At 38.0% G+C, this 10,848-nt stretch overlaps 2 protein-coding genes across 2 annotated transcripts; both read left to right on the top strand.

Annotated features, from left to right (window-relative positions):
- Positions 1-3,832: 3,832 nt before the first annotated feature.
- LOC110859656 (cubilin) lies at positions 3,833-5,423 on the top strand. The gene is made up of 5 exons (XM_022108626.2): positions 3,833-3,939; positions 4,151-4,201; positions 4,277-4,487; positions 4,773-5,132; positions 5,215-5,423. Exons 1-5 carry the CDS (start codon positions 3,891-3,893, stop codon positions 5,327-5,329), a joined length of 786 nt encoding a protein of 261 aa, XP_021964318.1. The 5' UTR covers positions 3,833-3,890; the 3' UTR covers positions 5,330-5,423.
- Positions 5,424-7,154: 1,731 nt separating this feature from the next.
- On the top strand, positions 7,155-9,028 carry LOC110859647 (bone morphogenetic protein 1 homolog). Its single transcript, XM_022108615.2, has 5 exons — positions 7,155-7,240; positions 7,547-7,597; positions 7,713-7,923; positions 8,294-8,659; positions 8,810-9,028. Exons 1-5 carry the CDS (start codon positions 7,192-7,194, stop codon positions 8,922-8,924), a joined length of 792 nt encoding a protein of 263 aa, XP_021964307.1. The 5' UTR covers positions 7,155-7,191; the 3' UTR covers positions 8,925-9,028.
- The last annotated feature ends 1,820 nt before the right edge of the window (positions 9,029-10,848 follow it).

Genomic DNA, 10,848 nt, shown 5'->3' with positions numbered 1-10,848 from the left:
AACTCAAAAACTAAATACATCTGTCTCTGAAAATTGACATTATGCTTAGCATGAAATCGGAATCTATAATACTGGAAATCCAAATTTAGAATTTACTTTAGTATTCAGAATTCGATTCAATCTAGAGATTTTAGCAATTGATATGGGAATAAGCCCTCTTAAATGCATTATTAGCTCGTCCTGCGTAGCACGAGAGCTATTGAATTCCTCCTGTCCGTCTGTCTGTCCGTCTGTCCGTCTGTCTGTTAATGAGTTTTTTGCATCAATTGATGCTAATTGAATAGGACCATGTCCATTTTTTAGGATATTAATGGCTCCATTCGTCCCGAATAAGCGATGACACAAAATGGTGTCAAGCAATTGGGGGAATTGATGCAATACGCACCAAAAGTGCAGAATAACCGGTAGGAATACGTTCCCACGCCAGAGATAGAAAAAGTCGAAATTATGTCAAATTTATGGATCTTTTTTGTCCGCTTATTTTTCACCATTGGTGCCAAATTATATAAATACATTAATATGATGCATATATGTATTTGCGGCAGTTGTTGTGCACCATTGGTGCAAAATTGTGTCAAAATTATGTATCTAATTTGTCCGATTGTTTTGCACCTTCGGTGCCAAGTTATCTTCAAATGATGTCTCAGGGCGAGCTATTTCTAACGTTACAACGGTTTATTTTAAACAAAATGAGAACAAATACTCTGTGACCCGAACGATAAAACTTGGCCTGTCCTGTGAAGTGCTGCTATTTTTAAATTGACTACGTGTTAAATTAAGTAGAATTTTTTTAAATAGATTTAGTGACCACGCGTATCCACGCAAATTTAAATTAATTGGGTTGCCGAGAGAAAGCTTACCTGTACAATTTCTTTCCTTGGTCCTCTTCCTTGCCATTATCCTTGTCGTTGAGTTTCATCGGTAGAAATGAAGAGATGCGTGGTTCTCGTATTCCAGATACTTAAGACGAGTTTCAGGTGTGGAGAAGAAGGGTGCAGATTAATTGAAAAAAAGAGGACTTGGGTAAAGTGCTTGCTCCGAACTGGTTTGATTTTATTTGAGTTGTTACCAACGATGGCGTTGGGAGATTTAGAAGGCTTCAAAAGCATGTACATAGTGGGGTCATAAGTTCTCGTGACTGCATTTCCGGTAATAAATCCCAAAGTATTAGAGCTATCTGTTCGAAATTTTTATGGATTAACAAGGTATTAATATTGTTTAGAAATCATAACTTCTTTGTCAAGATTTCGTCCACGGGCAATTAGACAAGACATAACTCGTGACGGCCACAGGTTGATCGTGGTACGCGCCAATTTTCGTGCAAAAAGTATTTCAGACTTTTCACCGTTGGCAAAAAATTTAATAGAAAAAAAGGCCAGATATTTGTTGTACAGAAGTCTGACATCCGTTTAAGTATGCGGAAGTCAATACGAAGTCATCACCGTGGTGTGCATGGGAGCAAGTTGGCTGGAGAAATGAAATCTCTGTTTTTTACCGCAAAGGGTACAAGTTGAAGCCAAGAATTATTTTCAGAGTGTCCTAAAGCCAAACGTTAATAACCTGAACCCTGGACCCTCCGAAAATCGACATTGGACCTTTCAACAAGACCCTGTTCCTGCGCAAGGTGCAAAATTGTCCAAAACTGGCTTCAGACGAATTTCATGACTTTTTTTCATCCGTAGAACGGTGCTCAGTATCTGCAGACCTTAATCCCCTAAATTATGACTGGTGGTCAAAATTATAGGTACAAGTATGCTCTAAATTTCACCCAAGTGTGGAAGGGCTGAGGTCGCACTTACTGAAGATCTGGCGCTTTTCCCAGGAAATCCGTGCGTGCCGCGATCGAGCAGTTTTCGCCACGACTTATGTCTTGTGTACAAGCCCGAGGAGGAAATTGTGAAAACGAAGTTATGATTTATAAACAAGATTAATACCTTGTTCATCCACAAAAATTTCTATCAGATAGCTCTAATACTTTGGGCTTTATCACCGGAAATGCATTCACGGGAACTTATGGTCGGACTATGTAGGTACGTAGGTTGTCGATTGTTCCAAAAGTAGGCCAATTTAATGGAGTTCGTATTGTTAAAATGTGCGAATGTATGTATGTATTTACACTCTAAAAACTGGGGTTATGATTATAGCCAAAAAGTCCGAAGGATAAGACTCCACCACCACGGATATAAATTTGTCAGCGACTGTTCATAAATTTATTACTACTATGGTATTAAATTAGTTACTGAGGTGTGGGCAATAAAAGGATAGTACTATTAAAGATGCAAAGCTGATCGTGGGCAGCAAACTTGTATTATAACTCGTAATAATTGGTGGATTTATAACCAGTTGGTGATATATTTATAAAAGTGACGGTGGAGTCATATACATACAGAGGGTGTATCACTTATTTTGAGAAGACTTCAACTATTTTTCGCATCCACATATGATTTGTTTTAGGTAACTAACTTCCTCTATGTGATGTCCCTAATTCTAGTCAACAAGTCTGCAGCGCTTATAGATTAATGAAAACACTTTCTTACACTTTTAAAGGCTTATTTTTAATCACTTGTCCAAAAAACTTTTCCAAAGCCCATATAAAGTCGTAATTAATTTGTACATTTTCTCTACGACGCGCAGCAAGTTGACCTTCTCCCGTCACGGTCATCTACCCTGGACAAAGCATCGTCGATTGTGACCACCTATTCGTCCGCACCTCCAGCAGGGTAGTTCTCTTAGCGCTTTTTAGCGTTGAAACTTGCGATTAACGAAATGACGCTGGTTCAACGCATGCGGTTTTGTCTTCGTCCGTTTGATTTTGTCCCAATCTTTTTTCATGACTCTTTGAATAGTTGTGGGATTCGGTTTTAGTGGTTTCGCCATACTGCGAATGCTCTTTGGGATTTCCTGGTCGATCAAACGGTTGAGCTTCGTTTTTAGCTTTTTCGACCGATTTACTAGGGGGCGGTTTATAGAGGGAGGAGGCAGTCCCTGATTAATGACTCGTCTTCTAACACCTCCTACATTTATTATTCTGTAAATTGAGGCCAAAAAACTTTCATTCCCACGTGAATTCCGCCTTTTTTATCACATTTCCGGTGAAATTCTGACTGGAAAACTTTTTCAGTGTGCCTCAACTTAAAATGCTCATGGTGGAGCTATTTTTCAGAATTTAGAGTAGAAAAAAATCAGAGTCTTATCTAATTGGTTTGTCAATCAAACAGTTTAGGCCGGGTTTGCGTAAATTGTGCCAGTTTTTTCGCGCGAGCGTTTGAAGATTTCTCATATTAAGTGGTACATGCTTAGTATCTTAACTTTTTGGTTAGGTTGGGTTGTAATCGTAAGCATACTTTTTAGAGTGTAGGTTTGACTTGATTTATTGGTTATATTTTGTAAGTGTTATATATGTCAGGTAAGTACGTATTTATTTAATGGGATTCTACTTGAGATTATGTAAATGTAAATGGATTTTCTGCCAAACAACCCAATAAGCTACTGCTTAATTGCATGTAAATACGCACAGGTAATTTGCAACTGGGTCGTGGAGTGGATTAAATTAAAATGGGTCTTCAGTTCTAATCAGTACCTGAACTTTGGTTTATTATCACAGGATGTTACTTTTAAGGTACTTAATTAGACATTGTGTTCAAGTGAGTGAGGTATAAGTTGACAAAACACAATGTAAACTGCGTCGGTGATGGTCGCGTAAAGCGTAAAGACTGGACCGGACGTAGGTTGATCGATTGTGTGATGAAAATGGACCGATAATTAGCCAAACAATGGGCATTTGCGTCAGGCAAGTGATTGTAAATCCATTGGAACGCCGGGTATAAAACCGAAGCCCAGTTTTTAATGAGGCAGTCAGTCACTAAGTCGGGTTACGATATACATAAAAAATGAACACTTTTGCAGTTTTCCTTATGACGGTGGTTGCCGTGGCGACGGGTAAGGCTGTTTAAAGATTTTTTTATTTTCAAGTTTTTTTTTAGTTTCCCTTAACTTCATTTAAATTTTCTTGTCATTTTGTTATAGAGTTTCATGCGTTTTAAATATTTATTAGTTAATCTATCGTACTTTGCCGCTTGTTCATTTTGGCATGATTTTTAGTCATTTTAAAGTATATTACGGGATTTATTTTGTTATTTTTGTATTTTAGCCGCGCCATCTGCGATTTTGGTTGACGAGGATCCCGTCCCAGTCGTGAATGGTCTGAAATCTTTACACTTTAAAGCTCTAACCATGTGTAAATTTAATATCTAAACCATTTTGACACTATTTCTAGTAACGACTTGTGGTGGATTTGTTAATGGATCTTCAGCCGCGATCAATTTCCAATTGGGTGGAGTCATTCCAGTTGGCCAAGTCTGCTTGTGGACCGTGCAAGCGACCTATGGCTCACTTCGTTTCACCTTGAAGGAATCCGGCCTTGGAAGCGGGGATAGTTTGAAACTGACCAGATTTATCGGAGCCACTCCAGGATATCAATACAATGTGTAAGAGGCAGAGTGAGATACGTTTTCGGGGTAGGATAACATTTCGGTAGCGGAAGGGGCTTAAATAACGGTGGATTTTAAACCAACCAAGTAAAATTGTGTCCAAATCAAACTGATCAGACGATTAGATAAACTGATTAGAAACTGATTAGATGTGGAAAGGATTGTCGCATATTTTAAATTTGTTGCTATCCTAATTAGTTCCATGGGAGTTGAAAACAATTTGGCAAATTTATGTCCAATTTTGGTTTATGTAATAAATTTATGTAATAATTTGTCTAATAGTACTGAAGTAGGAGCTAACTACACCTACACCGCGGGAACAGTTCTCGTGAGCTTGGAAGCCGGAGCTGGCGCAAATAGTGGTTTCAGCCTCGAGATGTACTCAAGTGGCGACCTTGATGCCGGTGGGGGTGGTTTCACCCATTATGCTACTTACCTGAATTCAACCGGAGCTACATCCTACCCGGGTAACGGACTTCCATACAACAACGACGAGACAGCGGTTTTCATCGTGAGCCCCTCTCAAGCAGGAAGTCGCACTCTGACCTTTACAGGGATGGATGTGGAAGGTAGTACAGGCTGCATTTACGACTCGGTCGAAGTTTTTGCCTGGGAAATGGGAGGTCTCTCGTCGAAAGCAAGGTGGGTCATAATCTTTAAAGTACCTAACTAGGTTTTCATTAGCTTTTGGAGGAATTAGGTTTGCATTCCTCTATAATTACAGGGTTTGCGGAACACAGCTACCACCACCAATCGCGTTAGACAAAGGTCTAGGAGTTATAATCTTCAAGACGGATTCTTCCGTGACTTCTGGAGGTTTCGCATTCAACTGGATGTAGAAATATACCATTTGTAATGTGTTATAGTTGTTCACATATTATACATATTTTTGTCTTTTGACAAGTCAAAATAAAATAAATATTTAAAACAATATCTTGTTTAATATTTCGGGAAACGTAATACCACAGGTTCGACAAATTTGATTTAAAATTGAACTCAATCAAGCTATCTGATAAAACATCATACAGAAAACTAGCTAAAGAAACATAAACCTTCTTTTCTAATTTGTTGTGTTCAAAGACGGATTTTAATTTTGTTTCTGAACTACAAATACTTTTCTTAAGTTTCTGACGTAGCTGGAGAACACAAACCTTCAATGAGTTATGTAGCTATAAGAGTGACTTAACTAGAATTAAGTATCTAAATTTAAGTCAAGTTCAACTTTACTTAATTACATAATTCACAGGTGTGCTCCAGTGGGAGATAAATTAATGTTGACATAATCTATTGCAAATTCACTCAATTTGCCATTTGTTAAATCATCGCATTTGTGAGAGAGAGAGGGAGAGGAGTATGGACTTATACAGAAGCATGATGCTGGCACTTATCGGTCTGTGGGCCTTGCACTGAAAATTGCGCTGTCACATATTGAACACAATCCCGGTATCGCGATTAATTTAACAAATATTGTAGAAAGTTTGAATTTGGTATAGAGGTTGATAATCGCTCTGGTGATAGAATATAAAGTCATGAAAAAATATAAAATAAAATTGTAAAAATCTTCATGTTAAAGGACTCTAGGGGGGTTACCTATGTATAACAATTTTTAAAACCCATCTAGTAGAGTTGGAATTTAGCGTGGGGATTGCTAATGGCTACTAATGGAAGAGTAAAGGATTGAAGTCATGCGCATTTTGATCTGGACAGACCAAATGGGGCGATCCATGCCAATTTTTTTAATTCATGAAATCGAGCTGAATTTTGGAAGAAAATATGGTAATGGCTCTTAATGGAAGGATATTAATTAAAATAGGAATTATTTTCATAAAGTTCGACTCCATCGTGTAACCCAAACGGGTTTTTTGTTATCGTCGGATCCAGCTGACATTTGATACATATGTAGGATGCTAATTGTTACTAATGGAAGAATATGAATTCAAATAGGAAAAATAATTTAAACTTTTTAATTTATTGATATGCCTTTGGATTAAATTTCATTCACAAAAGTCGGATTGGGTGAGAACCACAACTTGGGCTGACTCGGGCTATGTGAAGTCTTTCCCGTAGGTTTTATAGTATTTTTCAGATTGCTATAGACGGCAGGTTAACAATAAAGACAAAGATTGTGAGACTCTGAGTTAAGTCAAACGCCACAAACTTTTGAACATCTAAATTTTCTATAACGGCTTACACTAAACTGTTGTCAAAATAAAAACTGGAGTCGTACGCAACGCACAGCCTCCAATGTGACCCAGTTGGAACATAAAGGTAATCTGGAAATTCCAGGTTGGAATCGAGCGAACATCAATTATAAATAAATAGACAAGCTCCGAGTTATGTAATGTGTAGGGAGCTGCGGTACTGTGGCCACAACCTTCCGACAAATACTCGAATTTTGTAATGATGTATTTGGTGCTCTTAGTGTCCCTCAATTAATTCCGTTCCGCCGACACTGTAAAATTATTTGTATACGCGGTTTGGTACTCTGTTTGCGTACGTTATAAGTCATGCACGTAACAAGGGTTTACGTAAAGACTGAATTGATTGACACTGATGATGAAAACGGATCAATTTTGAGATAAACCATACTATTTTTGCGTCAAGTACGCTACTGGAAATCCCGAACGCTGGGTATAAAACCGATGCCCCCGTTTTAAGCGATTCAGTCGGTCACGGAGTCATCAAATCCCAGGACACAAACATGAACACTCTGGCAGTTTTCCTTATTGCAGTGGTTGCCGTAGCGACGGGTAAGTTTTTATTAGAGTCAAGGTTTTGACCTGCTTTAAGCTAATTAACTAAATTTTTTGTTGCTTGGTTATTTATTTTCCACCGTAAATTCGAATTTAGTCCAAATGAATATCTGTAATTCGTAACTTTCAAATAAGAGATGGAAAATCTTTATTAACTTCAGATTGATTTCTTTAGTTCTAAATGTCCCGGTTTAATGGAAGAAACGTTACGTTTCGAAAATTTAGCAAAATAAATAAAATGCAAAATTGGTGATTATTAAATATTAGGTTTATTGAATAACAATTTAAATTTTCAAATTCTAGCCGCCCCGTCCGCCATTCTGGTTGATGAGGATCCCGAACCGGTGGCGACAGGTAAGATAAAAGCACATTTGTGTATTATACATTTATGAAAACATCTATGCATGTCCATGTCAGCAATCGTATGATGTGGGGGCTCTTACGAAATAATAATTTTCTCGTTGCTTAGTTACAACCTGTGGTGGATTAGTTAACACGTCCTCGGCCGCAATTAACTTCCAACTGGGAGAATCAATTCCAGCTGGACAGGTCTGTCTCTGGACGGTGCAAGCCCCCTATGACGCAATCCGTTTCACCCTTAAGGAATCCGGCCTAGGCATGGGTGATAGTCTCAAATTGACTCGATTCATCGGTGCTGTTCCGGGATATCAATACAATGTGTAAGGGGGAAAGTAATATTTTAATTTAAGGTGTCGTGAGATTTTAGTTGAGGATCCAAGTATGATTTTAAGTAGGTGCTTTGCAGTTAGTTAATTTTAGTAGATCTCTCGTAGATTTTAAATTATTGGGTAGATGAGATTTCACGTTAATGTACACAGAGAGATTTTAGTGTAAGGAAGTAAATCATGATTCTATGTAGCATGTACAGGAATCTGAAAACCTGAAATTTTACCATATAATGGTAAAATCAGGATAACTAATTATCTAAGTATGTCAAATTTTGCTTAACTTATTTGTAACTTTGGGGAACGACAGTATATGAGAGACTAACGTGAGGCGAGCCCTTATAATAATTTTATATATTTACAGGACCGAAGTTGGTGCTAACTATACGTATTCCGCGGGCACCGTCCTGGTCACCTTGGTAACTGGGGCGAGCGCGAGCAGTGGCTTCAGCCTAGAGATGTACTCCAGTGGCGACCTTGACGCCGGTGGTGGCGGCTTTACACATTATGAGACTTTCCAGGCAGCAACCGGAGCTACAGCTTATCCAGGAAACGGGCAGCCGTACATGGACGACGAAGTCGCCGTGTTCATCGTCAGCCCCTCCGAATCAGGCAGTCGCACCTTGACCTTCACCGGCATGGATGTGGAAGACAGCACGGGCTGCATCTACGATTCAGTCGAAGTCTTCAGCTGGTCCGTGTCTATGGACCATTTACACTCAGAAGCACGGTGAGTTTACAAGCTGATTGGAAAGCACAAATCAAAAGTGACCCATTCTGGGATTATTTTTTACCTAGATTATCTCAGGCGTTAGCGTAGCAAGTGCAGAATTTTTATCATGTTTCCTTGCATAATAGATATTTTTGTATTTAATTACAGAGTTTGTGGATCGGCCCTTCCACCTCCGATCATGTTAGAGACAGGTCTGGGGGTTATCATTTTCAAAACTGACTCATCAGTTACACAAGGAGGCTTTGCATTCAACTGGATGTAAAAATATTTAATTTTGGATGAACCTCCATATTTATGTTTCTTCAAAAGATTTTACACTGAAGTATTTTTCTTTGGAAATAAATATGAACATTAACTAAAACCGAGGATTTAAAACGCATGCATTATTTATTTTTTGTTTTTCTTTCCAACAATTATACTACCTACTACTGCCATATATTCTGTCTCAAGCATTCCGCGCGCAAAGAACATCAGTAGCAGTTACGTTAGCCAGTTGTACTATTTTTTATTGAATTCCCCATGCAATTGTCTATCAGAAACCATCTTCCGAAATTTTTTGTGATACAAGGTGCTAAAATGACAGATCGGAGAAATCGACGTGTTGCAATTTTTCAGAAACATTTTTGCAAACATAAAAATTCGGCATTTTTCAATAGATCATTAAAAATCGGAACTAATTGCAAGATGGTCGACCATACCATAAAATGATCCACTAACATTGGCAGTGTTGATAACCGGAAACCGAGTTGAAGGGAACGGTCAAAAAGGTCACAAAAACTCACGAAGGCGCACAAAACCTGAACTCGGCTGAATTCACGCCGGATCCTAAAAAAAATTTCCCTACAAATGAACGGTCCAAGTAAAACTACGTCCCTGGCCCCTAAGCTCGACCTTGGACTTATGTCTTTAAAATGAGAAAAGAAACACTTGATAACTTCAAACCTGGTTTTGAAAAAAAACTAACAGTATTGATACGTGACTCTACCGCCTTGGTATTAAACGGTTATACCATATTGGTATAGAACCAGTATTGAAATTATACCTCGTGGTAATAATTTTAATTAATTAATTAATTTAATTAACTAATTGGTATTAAATTTTTAAACGCGGTAGAGTCACGAATCAATACCAACGGTTATTGATTTTTTTAAGAGTGTACATACATACATTGGAACATATTAAACCTTCATTTGTCTCTTATTTTAAATCACAAATTGATACGATGGATTTGGTATTGTCAGAGTCGGATGGAAAAAGCAGTGGTCACGTTTTCTAAATGAGAAAACTTTTTGATAAATCGAGACGAGTATAGCAATATAACACTGCTTTTTAGTGTTCATTTGTCGCGGGTTATTTTAATCGCTAAAACCAACAACCAACCTTTTACCTGGTAACATTACAAAATACCGAGCTTTAATTAAATTCCAATCCGTACAAAATCTAATATTGCTTTTGTGAGAAATATGCGTACGTGCTGGACCACAGCGTCATGCGTCACCCTAGGTATGGTTACCGTCCAATTTTCTGAATTAGATTGTGTTGGTCAACGCTGGATTATCCAATAAGTAAACAATATCAGGCAGTTAGAGGGCTTGCTTGGAAAGTTCTACGTATTTCACTTTTAAGGTATCTTTTCCACATATGTATGTTAGCATTACGTTTCTCACCTTTTCGTTGGGTAATATTTTTGTCAGCAAGATTGAAACTAATTAGGTTAGACACACCTGCAGATTCCATGCTCTCTAAAAAATAAGGTTACCCTTTTAAATAGGAAACTGTACATATGTCAGTTAGTTAGCTATGGGAAAATTCAGAGTCTGCTGTAATCTGTTATTTAAGCGATTGTTACTCTTGGCAAACATAAGTTTGTTTATTATAGAATTAACGGTGGGTTTACTTTGCAAAAGCGTAGAATTACATATTTTTAAGAGTCTGCAAGAAGGCGTAGGATTGGGGGCTGAGCCATACATAGTCTCTCATTTCCATTATGACATAGCTATTGAGTAATGCGGACGGACGGATACATCTGATTAAATGGTCGACACGTCAGGTGAATCTCCCGAATATCAGTTCGAACCAGATTTGATTAAACTAATATTAAATAATTTTACAGATTAGAGTACATCTATTACTCTACCTGCTCAAATAATCGGTCTCCTTTAGTAATTGTGTCATTGACAAGTTTA

This window comes from Folsomia candida, unplaced genomic scaffold (assembly GCF_002217175.1).
Source record: "Folsomia candida strain VU population unplaced genomic scaffold, ASM221717v1 Fcan01_Sc027, whole genome shotgun sequence".
In the NCBI taxonomy this organism is placed as follows: domain Eukaryota; kingdom Metazoa; phylum Arthropoda; class Collembola; order Entomobryomorpha; family Isotomidae; genus Folsomia; species Folsomia candida.
The sequence above is the reverse complement of the archived record's forward strand: the minus strand, read 5'-3'. Positions and strand labels throughout refer to the sequence as shown.

Bases quoted from the DNA above. Each gene is read 5' to 3' on its own strand.
- LOC110859656 (XM_022108626.2), top strand. From the start codon at position 3,891: ATGAACACTTTTGCAGTTTTCCTTATGACGGTGGTTGCCGTGGCGACG. The intron at 4,202-4,276 runs GTCTGAAATCTT...CACTATTTCTAG, and splicing joins TCCCGTCCCAGTCGTGAATG to TAACGACTTGTGGTGGATTT. The intron at 4,488-4,772 runs GTAAGAGGCAGA...TTTGTCTAATAG, and splicing joins CCAGGATATCAATACAATGT to TACTGAAGTAGGAGCTAACT.
- LOC110859647 (XM_022108615.2), top strand. From the start codon at position 7,192: ATGAACACTCTGGCAGTTTTCCTTATTGCAGTGGTTGCCGTAGCGACG. The intron at 7,241-7,546 runs GTAAGTTTTTAT...TTCAAATTCTAG, and splicing joins AGTGGTTGCCGTAGCGACGG to CCGCCCCGTCCGCCATTCTG. The intron at 7,924-8,293 runs GTAAGGGGGAAA...ATATATTTACAG, and splicing joins CCGGGATATCAATACAATGT to GACCGAAGTTGGTGCTAACT.